The sequence below is a fragment of the Homalodisca vitripennis genome, chromosome 4 (assembly GCF_021130785.1).
Source record: "Homalodisca vitripennis isolate AUS2020 chromosome 4, UT_GWSS_2.1, whole genome shotgun sequence".
In the NCBI taxonomy this organism is placed as follows: Eukaryota; Metazoa; Arthropoda; class Insecta; order Hemiptera; family Cicadellidae; genus Homalodisca; species Homalodisca vitripennis.
In genome coordinates this window covers 89,336,100-89,348,875 of record NC_060210.1, presented here as the reverse complement: position 1 = coordinate 89,348,875, position 12,776 = coordinate 89,336,100, and the positions used below count along the sequence as shown (strand labels likewise).

Genomic DNA, 12,776 nt, shown 5'->3' with positions numbered 1-12,776 from the left:
AAACTAAAGGGTGAGATAGTTGTCAAACAGTGCCAAATATTTTTATTTTTTATTGTGATGAATTGTAATATATTAACAAAGGATAATGTTATAACATTTTTTACTAGGCTAGCCTGTTAATTAAATGTATAAATAGTTTTATAATTGTATAGTTACTTAGAAAGTTATATATTTGCATACTCTTTTTAAAAATTTTGGTATTGAAAGAATTTCGATAAAATGTATCAGAATCATGCTGGCTCTCATTAAGTTTATTAGTAAATGTTGTTATTACAAACTCTAATTTATTAGTTCATTTTAAAACTAAGCAATATAAAGTAGTGTTTGTTTCATTATAAAACAGATAGTTATCAAATTTTCTCTACTTTGATTGTAATGGGCATGGTTTTGTTTTTTACAGTTTGCCCTGCCAACTGGAACCCAGACTCCCCCACCATAAAGCCCTCACCTGACGCTTCCAAAGAGTATTTTGAGAAAGTAAACAAGTAACTTTAAACATTACAGGTTGCAATATTCGCTCTCATTTTGTACCTACATTTTATTTAAGCCCGGCAATGTTCCTTATTAGAAACATTCTGAAATAAAACATGCTTCTAGTACTGTTTGTTGTATTCAATTGATCCTTATTTAGTTTAAAACCCAAAATTCTTCAGTACATAGCATTTTAGTGATAGATATTTAAAGGTTACAGAGGAAAACTTTAGTATTATTGTGAAATACTGTAGTAGGCAAAATTAATATTTATACTATAGAGAAAAACATGCCCATTTTAAAAGTTAGGTAAAAGTAATAGAGACTTAGAAAGCCAGGCAATATACAGTTATATCAACATTGTTGTTTTTGGTTATATAAATATTGTTTTGTTATATGTTAAAAATTATATGATATTTAAAGGTTACAGAGGAAAACTTTAGTATTATTGTGACATACTGTAGTAGGCAAAATTAATATTTATACTATAGAGAAAAACATGTCCATTTTAAAAGTTAGGTAAAAGTAATAGAGACTTAGAAAGCCAGGCAATATACAGTTATATCAACATTGTTGTTTTTGGTTATATAAATATTGTTTTGTTATATGTTAAAAATGAAATGTTTTGTTTGAATTACAATTGTTTAATTCGACTTAAAGCGTATTAACTATAAACTCATCACAACTTCAACAACCTTGAAGAAAAATTAGAGGAAAACAGGCTTATGTACCTCATTTTGTTTTATAGTTTTCTGGTATGATTGAAATGTATGTGGACCTGATAGTGTTACTTTAAGGCATGGAAAACGGTACTAGGATCTGTTGTAGTCCTTCATTTATAATAATTCTGGGTTTTTTGGTGTCCCTGAAATCTTTTTTAGGTTGAAGATTTTCATTACTAAAGGCCCAACTCTGTTTAGTTGGTTGATTTTCAATCCATTAGTAAATTAGTGGTAGTTAGGTATCTTCATTCTAGCTATAAACCTTCAAAATGTGATTTGCTCTAGAGGTGCTTTAATGATGACTGTGTGTTGAGAGCACCACAATTATCAATTTTTTCTTGTCAAAATAAGGTTCAAAGTTGCGTAAGGTTGATGTATCATTAGAAGTCACAAAAGTGCTTGATAACATGAGCAGCTTACATTTGATCAAGAGTTTTTTTTGTGAAACAATTCCTTTTGAAAACTTCTCTATGTAGAACAAAATTTAAGTAGGAGAATTGTAACTGATAGAATTATCAAGTAGTTAAGTCACATGCGTCAAATTGTACAATTGAAAGGAGTCAGTTTAGTGGGTAGTAGCAGTTCCTCCTAAAGTGTATTTCCTCTCAGCTTTTTATCACTTTCTGCCTTTCATTTATGTTTAAAATTCAAACTTATTTCATGCCACAGACAACTTTTACATTGTTTTGAGACATTTCATTATTTTCTTCTTATGGACAAAAACATCCCTGTAGTTCTGTCTCCTCGTTAAACCAAAAATCAGAAGAATGGCCCTCTACTGCACCACAAAAACTTAGTTCAGTGGACTTAAGTCAGTGATGCAGTTCCCTAAAAAGATAAACCAATATGACATTACAGTACACATAGTAAACCAGCTTAAGGGAGTAAGTATTTAAAATTTCAGATAGATGTTGCAAAGAGTACAAACATTTACTGAATAGTACAAATTATATCAGTGTGATTAGACCAATTAAAGGAAGAATCTAAACTGAGGCCCAGAAAAGAATTGAGTTTGTTTCACGAACAGCAACATCATCAATTACAACAATAATTTCAGATTGAGGGACTTTTAGACAGTAATCATTTCAACATTGAAATAAAGACAATTATTGTGTGCAAACTATGACGTAAACTGATTTGTGATTTATTAAACTTGGTATTAGCATTAAAAAATTATCCAGAGATATAAGAGAATCTGAAAAAAAAAACAGCCAATGTAGTGTTGTCCACATATTGAATTACAGATGCAGGCAAATGTAGATTAAGATCATTGTCAAATGAACAACAAAGGGTCAAGAATAGATCCTTGAGGTACCCTTTTTGTAATTGGAAGGAAATCTGAATCTATTGCACTTGTCTCATTAGCTTCCTGCAAATACTGAAAATAATCAGAGATATGACCTGAACCACTGCTGTGTGATGCCTCTAATACCAATTATCTCCAATGTAGGAAAAATAATTTCATGATTGACATTATCTAAAGCTTTACTCAAATTCGCTGAGAATCGCAGAATTTATGTATTTTATTGTTAAATACATTTCTTACAGTAATAGTTTTTATAAGCCAGTATGCCATACACCTAACTTAACTAAACATAGATGTACATGTTTTATGATAGTATGATGTTTTATTGTTTGTAGTTTGCATTCTTTGAAGTAGTATCTTGTGTTAGAGCATACTTTCTCCTGACTGGCTGGATACTAGTTATTAAGCTAACTTTGACAAGCTGTATACCATAATAGGGTAAGAATAAAGACCATAGTTTTATGTTAACAGAAACTGAAATGCTGTTTCAAAAAATAGTATTAGTATTCTTCTCCCAGTGTCAAAAATACCTTTGACAAGGTTAATCTTACTGAGGTTAACATAGAAATTTGAATTATTTTTTAGTTTATATTAAACCTATTTCTAGACATATTAAACATATCTAGATATGTTTTTTATGTTAGACATAATCTCTTTAGTTTTATGACACCTAAAGAAGTGATCCAGTTCTTTAAATGTAGTGTTTCAGTTTTTGTTTTAAGATATAACAATAGCCAATGAAGAAAATATTTTTCTACTACAGTGAAAATTCAATAATGCGTATAATGGGTGTTGTGACTGTATGATTATCTATAATTTATTCACAGAGAATAATTGTCTTTTTGACTTGTAGCTTTGCACTTGCATCTTGTTTCTGTCCTTTTAGTAGAATTACTGTAGTGACACTCTTTTTTTGAGTAGCTGAATGGTATCCACTGTGTGAAAGATTAATGCAAGTTAAACCACAATGATGTAATACTCTGCTTGAACCTGATAATTATACCTACTCATTAGAATGCATAGATATAGAAATTAGTTTTGTCAAGTATAAAGAGAAATATTTTCAATTTAATGTAAAAACACTATTCACACTAGATGTGTTTAACATTTTGACTTTCGAGTTGTGTTGTGTCTTTTACTGAGTCAGTTATAAATTGTATACTGCTGTAAAATGTGATGGTGAACATATTAATTGAGATTTTTAGATATAGCACTGAAAGTTTTCCTTGTTCTCATTGAATAACTAACATACATTAATAAATTGAACTGTACCTTATTAAATCTGTTTGAAACATTGCACATGTAGTTAAACAGTTTCAACTAATAATTTAGGAGGTTAGTAATGTAAGTACTTATTGGTAATTTTAAATTGTAATATCTAGAATCCTTTTATCTTATGAATTACTAAACAGTATACAATTTCTTGAGAGCATTTCAGGGGGAAAGTTGTAATTAAAATTATGAAAGTGGTTTGATTTTGTTATTTTGAACAATCTCTAAGTGTAGCAGTTGAAAAAGAGGTATTATTGTACTACTTGAAATCTCATAAACCATCTACCACACAACATAAGTTATTAGTAATTTTCTAGAGAAGTTGTGCTGGCCCATAAATTGAGCGAGTTGAACAGGTAACTGACCTAGTGTATTAAGTAAGGGTGGGAGATATTAGTGAGTCTTAATGTCATAATTTAATATTTTTATTTTATGAATAACATATCAAAATTTAATATTATTCATGTACCTATGTAATCATATTCTATTCTTATTCAAGTAGTTGTTGCATGGGCTGACCAGATTGTATGCATGTTTATATTTTTACGCTTTTAGTTAAATAGGTTTAAAAGGCTAATTGCCAATAGTATTTAAAAGATATTGCTGCCCAGCACCAATAATCAATATCAATAATCATAACATGCTACTTTGTTACAATAAACTATCTTTTTGCTCATTTGTAGGCTCAATTTGCATAGGCCAACATAACCAAATAGATCACCAAATGTTGCCATAATTTTCTTGCTGCCTGGTGATGCACCTTGCGTAAACCCCCAGAATCGAGTTCAGCTCTTTATATGTAAAGAAAATGTTATGTCTCATCACAGTCCTTTCCATCTTCAATGGTACTTAAAATTACAGTCTGCAGAAATAGATTCAGCATCTTCCCACTGTCTTTGTAGGCCATCGTGAAACCCAAGCTGATCTTGAACGATCTCTTCACTATTGATAGTCTGATACAATGGCACAAATAGGACTTGGCTTTGGGGGATGAATCTAATTGAAGAGCACACCACACCAGGGGGTATAAAATAAATTAGAATAAATCTAAATTTAATTAAATTTGATTTTTCTAATGTAACGTCAATAATTTTTTAGAGTATTTAAAAAAAGTTAGATTGCTTTTATACGTATATTTAAACATTTTCTAAACCTTGTGGCGGGGGTTCTATCCCTGTCAACTCCCCCCCTCCCCCAACGTCTAACTAGTCATGTTGGATTGCCAAAAAGTTGGACTATTGAAGATTAAGTTAACAAATTTATAATAAGTCAAGATTTCAAAAACAGAAAAATTTATTTAATCTAAAAAATTACACGATTTAGCTTAAATACTATTCCAATGACTCATGAAGTTGGAATACTGAGCGTATTAGACTGTCATATGTTGGACTAACAAGAGTCAACTATACTAAGAAATGGGTAGTTAGTATTTCAAAAATAAGGAACTTTAACCAAAAGTGTGATTCTCTAGTTGAACTGCTAAACTTGTCATCTCTGCTGTGGATGAATCATTTCTATCATAAACATTGACTTATGTTATAAAAGTGTTTTCATAGTGTCTTTGAGTATTGTAATTATCAAGGATAAAGACCAATACAATAGATCTTGGGAGTAAAAACAATACATATATTTTTCATGTTGCCAGTTAAGTGAAATTATAAACTGCGATAGGAAATTGTTTACTGTAAACCAGTTTAATTACAGTAGTTAAAAATGCATGTAAATGGAGTTTTGTAATGCTTGATAATAAGTAAAGGATGAAAATGTAAGTTTTAATTTTGCGGTAGTTATAGAAATATATTGTAAATAGGATAGTATGTGCTTACAAAAGATTCTTGGTATTGTTTAAGAACTATCACTACACTATTATCAATAGCAGTAATAAACAGTGATGGGAAGAGGGGGGTAGTTTCACACTCAGATACAAGCAGCCTTCACACTCAAGTGTAGGGGATTTTAAACTTATGAGGTTTGGTATTTCTGTCCTGTTAGTTACTTAGTGCACTTCACCAATCGAACTCAGATTTTTTTTTATTTCTAAGTATAATGTGAAAATTATAAACACCATTATAAGAGAAATGATACGAAACAACATAAAACCACTTAAATTGCAACTTTGGGGTGAAAGAAAAACAAAATTCTTGTAGATGTGTTCTTAGATTTGAACACGCTAGTGATGGAAATCAGCATGTAGCCTGAATGTGGGGGTTTGTACATGTGACACTTTAACTAAACTCCCTAACTGGTAATTAATATAAATACACAAGTTTTGGGATTACTGATATGGGCAACTCTTTTTAACTATTTTTGTTATATTGTAACTTATAAAAAGTGATTATCCCACCTCTAAAATATTCAATCAGTTCGGATAATATTGTTGGGTTTACAATCCTCAAGGCCTACAATATCATGAATCACACTGATAAGGAGACTCCTGTAAATGTTTCAAAATCGAGGTTTGCCAAGAAAAAAGTAATGGCTGTACTTTTCAGTAAGAGAGGAATAGTGAATTATGTGTAGTTGGATATAGTCTCATGGAAGTGCACACTGAAATGATTACCTAAAGTTATTCACTTAATTTTAAATCTTCACCCAAATTCAAGAATGGACTTGTAGTTTCTCTATCAGAAAAATGTTATACAAATCAATAAAATAAGATGAAAAATGAATCTGTTACTGCCTATTAAGTTGCCAGTTTTTATGATTTACATTTTCACTATCAGACTTCTGTTAGAATCAGCTCCAGGATTGTAGATTCTGAAACTTGAGGGAATCTCTAATTGAAGCTAATACTGTTCTCTAAGAGTACGTTAATAAAGTCTGTTGTCTATTGTCACTCAATCCTAAAATTTAGCAGTTACAGGATATTCAGGATGGCTACAGAATGCAGATTAGCAACTGAACACGGCTTTTGGATAAAAGAACGCTTAGTAACTTGTGTAAAGGTTGGATAGTTCTATTTAAATAATTGATAATCTATATTTAAATAATTCGTTTTGTTTTAATAAAACATTTGTCCTTGTACAAAATAAATGTTTTATTGAAATTAACTGGGGAGATATAAGCAAACCTTTCACATTTCATATAATATTATACGAGGGGTATCCAAAAAGTAAGTTTCCATTAATTATGAAAAAGTTAAAAAGACTCAAAAAATAACTGAAACACATTTATTCAACTTTTTACATCATACCTTATTTTTCTACATAGTTACCATCCCTTTCTAAGCACTCTTGGTATCTAGGAAGTAGTTTTTTTTATTCCAGCATCACAAAATTCACCCGCCAAATTTTTAAGCCAAGTATCCACCTCATTTTGAAGGTCATCGCTGTTGGCAAATCGCCGACCGCCAAGGTGTCTTTTCAGCTCCGGAAACAGATGAAAATCGCTAGGCGTAAGATCTGGTGAGTATGGAGGATGACCAAAAACATCCCACTAAAATTTCCTCAAAAGTTCCATTGTTGCACGAGCAGCGTGTGGTCGGGCGTTATCTTGAATAAGCAGAACCGTGCGCGACTAAAGTCCGCGCCGTTTATTCTGTATTGCCCGCCGAAGTCTGGTGAGAACTTCACAATACCTTTCTGCATTTATGGTTTCGCCATGAGGAAGATAGTCAATCAATAACACTCCACGGCAGTCCCAAAAAACTGTAGCCATTACCTTTCCTGCCGACTCAAAAACTTTGGGTTTTTGAGGAGCTGCCTCTCCTTTTTTTTGCCACACCATACTCTGGTGTTTGGTCTCTGGAGTTGAGTGGTGAATCCATGTTTCATCACCAGTGACTATTCTACTGAAAAGGTTTTCATCTTCATCGTCAAACAATCGCAAGAAAGACTGGGCAGCAGCCATTCGTTGTTGTTTATGGGCATTGCTCAATAAGCGAGGCACCCATCTTGCACACACTTTTGCAAGCTGAAGATCTTCTGTCATGATATTGTGCACAGATGACCGGCTAACTTCAACACTTGACGGCAGTTTATCCATAATTTCATTGAGAGTCACTCGCTTATCATTGTCAATAACTGCTCGTACAGCATTAATGACGTCAGGTTACAGAGAATTGGCCGGTCGGCCACTACGCTCATCGTCATGAACATTTTCTCTTCCTTCCAAAAATATTGCACGCCAACGACGGACCATCTGAACGGACATAACATGTTCACCATACACTTGACACAACTGACGATGAATTTCAACGGCAGTTTCGTTTTTGGCGGTCAAGAAACGAATAACACTACGGACTTCGCAACTGGCGGCAGAACGCAGTGGAGTCTCCATGATGTTTGGGCAGCAACTGACTGAGAAGCGTGACAATGGGCCAGTGACCGGCGCACCTGTTGCCAACCGAACCGCGCTACATATCCCCGCCCACAGCTGCACGCTGTGTTACGTACGCGTCTTTTTACAGAACAGGGAAACTTACTTTTTGGATACCCCTCGTATTTGGTCAGCAGGTAATACCATAATATAGAATGAATGCTTGCTGTATGTTCTAATGTGCTATTGGTATATTAGCAGCTACACATTAAAGAAATGAAAGGATTAGATAGGGATTCTATCCTAAAACTATTTACATTTATTTCTATAAATGTTGTAAAAGGTTAGTTGAATTTTAAAGCAATATAATTATGTCTTGTTTAGTTGTCTGTATCAGCTCGCCAGATCAAAAAGGCAGTAGAGAGTTCAAGTCCAAGTTTTCCGTTCCCAACATCAAGCCCAAGTCCAGCTATAAGACGAAACATGAACTTCCACTTGGGGAGGAATCCGAGGAGACGAGAGGTTTGTCTGTCGCTCAGCTGGAACGAGTAGTGCTCTTAGATCAGCTCAAGTACTACAGAATGCAGCTGGAGGAGATGCAGTCCAAGAGAGAAGAGATCAAGAAGCAGGAGAAAACCACTGTCAGTATTCTTCAAGAGAGGGATTGCATTGCAGTTTAAACAACTGGGAATCTAACAACCCTTGTCTTCCTGTTTAGGGGACGATCTACATGGAGTATGGAACAGCCTTTGTTCTATTTGTTACTTCTTAAGTTGTTGCTATTTGCATATCAGGCGCAATAAAAATTATTGATTACAGTTTTATATTAGACTTAACAACAGTGCAGTAATATCAATAAAATAGATATCTTAATACACATGCTATTGTAGCAGTTCAAGTCAGGTACACACCAAAAACAGGCACAGTCACATCTTTGTCTGGCAGAGTCTTTTGATGTCACATTGGGACTGGTGTCCATGTAAACAACAACATTTTATTAAAATAAGAAGTAACCCACAGAGTCATAATTAATATATAAAAATTTGTATGCAGTATTCTCTACCAAGATTTATTATTGATAGTTATATTTGTTTTATTTTATTTTACTTAACTTGATTCCGATTATAATTTAATTAACAGAAATAAAAATTGCTGTTCTTTATAATTCAACACACTTCGAAATTTTTTGTGTCGAGGGTCATTGAGAGTCATATTTTCAAGAGTTACTGCATTCTCTAGTCTCCAACATTGTGTCTCTTCTTCAAAGGACTTCCTGTCTTTACAAAATCAACTTACTCTAAAACTTGATAATTATGTGGAATGGGAATTTCGATATAGCTCCATTTTCAAAGTTAAAATTTGTTTGTTTAGTCAAAGACTTGAGGTAACAGCAACTACTTTCAAGTCAAGAGCCAGTCAATTTCCCTTCATTTTAAGAGATAAGGCACATAGGCATATTTAGTGAATCAATTTTGCGTTGAAATTAAAAATTATTAGGGAGGGGAGATAGGAATAATAAGATTATGAAATACCTTATCAGTAAATGAGAGAGTTACTATTAAGGTGCCTGGATTTGCATTAAATTTGTATAAAAAATATACACTTAGATTAATTATAGAGTATTAAACTTATTTTTTTATTCTTAAAAATATTCCACTTATTACGTACACATTATTATTATTATGTACTTTGAACACATTGTTTCGTAAAGTAAGTAATTTAAGTACAATTTTGAAATGTAATTGAGTACGAAGACCATAACCTGTTGCTGTGAGAAGGATCTTGTAGCTAAACTGGAAATTAAAGTAAATAAAAATAAGTGTTCATCGGTCTGGCCATAGGATAGTACTATGAACTATAGTACCAGTGACTCTTCTGTGTTTAGCTTTTCTGCAATTCCACTTGTGCATTTAGTGCAAGATATTTAATTTGGTTCTGAATTGGAACATGTTACTTGTTTAATCAGAGCTAGGACTGTGCAGCAATTTTAAACAGATATGACAAGAACGTAGCCAGGAAAACATTTTGGGGGGTCAGACAATTGATATTTTCCCGTAGTTGACAGAGAGTAAGACCCCATTTGTCTCCTTAAAAAGTTCTTGACTAGTTTCTTTGTTGAGAACGATCTTTCAGCAGTACATGTCAATAATACTGAATTATTTAAATAATTATAATCATTTACTAAAAAAAATTGAAAATTTGGGGGGGGGTCCGGACCTTTAGACTCCCTTTGCTGGTATGTCCTTGAGATATGAACTAAACTACACTTTAGCTGTGTGGAAGGGGAATTAAATTCATCAATCACCATAGATAATTATTATATTATTCAGTCAATTATGCACAGTAAAAAGTAAATGCTTCAAACAAAAATATTAATCTTCACATTTTTATAAATGTTGGTGCACAGGTATATTCAGTTGCATTTTCTTAAATCCAATGTTAATTAGGATGGGAGTTTTATTTCCACGTCAAACCATTAATGTTACTGATAAGTCTGATCTTCACAAAAACTGTTAACTCACTTAAGGTGCTCAAAATTCACCTTTTCCAATTTTTCTTCTACCTCAGTTTTAAGTTGTTAAAGTTTTAAAATGTTAGGACCTGCAACTGAAAAGTGAAATATGGAGAGTGGAAATTACTTGCAATATGTATAAAATGTCAATTTATTGAAAAGAATCTATAATCACTGTATGCCACATCGATGATGTAGATCGTCTTCTTAACTATTGAATTTACTTAAGTGTTATGTGTTACGGTTTCTGTGCTCCTTGTTCATTAAGTTAACTCTTTGATTAATAGCACCGTAGGAGTTTAAGTATTTTAATGCTTTAGCAATGTACACTGTATGTATGAATCCAGCCAGATTGCGAAAGAAGACTGAATAGAAATGTATTGTTTATTTTTAGAATGAAGTACTAAGTAATCAACATTTTAGTATTAAAATCTAGTCATTGACTTTTGCTTGTGACAGTATTGTTCCTCCTATTGCTTTTGCATTATAGTTTAAGAAGTAGGTGATAGGTAAAGTTGTATAAAACTTTGTAGGTACTTAAATGTTGTGTTATATAAGTAATTGGAAACCTGAAAATACACATAAGGACACTAAATGTATAGTGATGTAAGTATGCACATACATGTCTACCATAGTGTGATAATGTTGTTTAAACTACATTTTCTTTCTCTAAAATGGTTAAAGTTATTGTATTTAAACTCTAAATCATTTTACATAAAACAATTCTAAATAGCACAGAATATTACAGAATTTTTACATATATTGATTTTTTACAAGATTAATTAAAAAACTCTTTGTATTTTGGTTTCTATTGTGAGTTATAATGATAAACGGCCTAGTTGAATTTATTTAGATTATTTCCTTAATTATTCGTGCCTTAGTTAGTGATTAGATGTTCAGTTTTTGTTTATTTTAATGTTTTAAGTGTTAGAATTAAGATTTAATTGTAATATTGTTATCAAACAAATAAAACAAAATAAATAAAAATCTTTTATTTATTTATTTTTCATTATGAATGTTAAACACAGTAAATGAAACTCTGATACTACTTAGGTGTTGAATACATTACCTAGTAATTTTTAACACTGTGAAATTGTTTACTAAATAAAAAACATATCGTAATGAAAATAATGTATAATAAATAATTATAGTAAACATTAAAAATTCCTCCTGTTTGCATTGATACATATTTGAGCTCTTAACATTGACGGGCTAACATTTATAAACTTTTGTGGTTGCTTCCTCCACTTTTGCTGTTGCAGTTTCATTATGTGCTGTGAATATTTCTACATTGTCTACGACTGTTTCGTACACTTTTACATCTTTTAGCTAGCTCCAGTTGTAACCCTGTGGTTCCAAGTGTGAATAATTTAGGGCTGTCTTGAAGTGTGTTCACACTGAATGTGAGAGAAGGTGGAGACTGCATCTTGTCTAAAGATGAGTAGATTGGTCTTTGGCAGCCTTCCCCCAGGTTGGCGTCTGATCTTCTCTCCTTAGCTGGATCAGTGTCTTCTCAGGTTATGGGTCTAACCATGTACATGATCACCTGGGAATACAGAGTCTACATTTTCCGGGAGTAGATTGTAGACATAGCTTTGTAGATTGTGTGATGGGCAAGAGGAAACTGATGAAAACCTGCTCATTGATTGATCTACAATAGCAAGGTAGCACTATGCTATCTTTGGTAGTCTGGACATGGGTGGAGAATTTCTCCTGGAGGATCAGATCTGTTGTCTTCATCGGTTTGTAGAACTATTTAAACTATAAACTGGCTGGTCTCATAGTATACTTCCTCCGGGGTGCGCAAAATACCCCTGAGGCTTAATTGCTTGGCAATATATCATCATTTAGAAGGAGAAGGAAGTAGACTGAAAAGAGAAAGTCAAGAAAGGTAAAATCAGAAGATCTTGAAGACCAGTGGATGCGGTCATTTGTCCCAATCAATAATTTTGAATACTGCTAGTTGAGGAACCCCTACAACAGATGCATATTCAGTGAAACATAATTCTTTAATCTCAAGGATAGGAAATGATGTATTCTGAAGCCCACAGACAAAGAACAGAACTACAGAAACACTACGCAAGAGGAAATTATTAAACAAGATGGAACTGGACTATGTCAGAGCCAATCAGTGACAACGAGAACATACAAATTCTGTATCATGCAAAGTATGATGCATAAAGATAAGCTGTATTCCTGGTATCGTATCTGTATTTTCAAATAATTCTTCTATCAA

General features: G+C 32.6%; 1 protein-coding gene across 2 annotated transcripts in view; it reads left to right on the top strand.

The window, feature by feature from the left end:
• The window catches only part of LOC124359733 (peroxiredoxin-2-like), a 51,884-nt gene extending 40,353 nt beyond the window's left edge, over positions 1 to 11,531 (top strand). Inside the window, exon 7 of one of the 2 annotated variants that reach the window (XM_046812722.1) lies at positions 8,413 to 11,531. In XM_046812722.1, the coding sequence (XP_046668678.1) occupies positions 8,413 to 8,708 (296 nt within the window). In that variant the 3' untranslated portion in view covers positions 8,709 to 11,531. Of the gene's footprint in view, positions 1 to 400; positions 605 to 8,412 lie in introns of those variants that run through there. The other variant, XM_046812723.1, reaches the window with a different exon arrangement.
• The last annotated feature ends 1,245 nt before the right edge of the window (positions 11,532 to 12,776 follow it).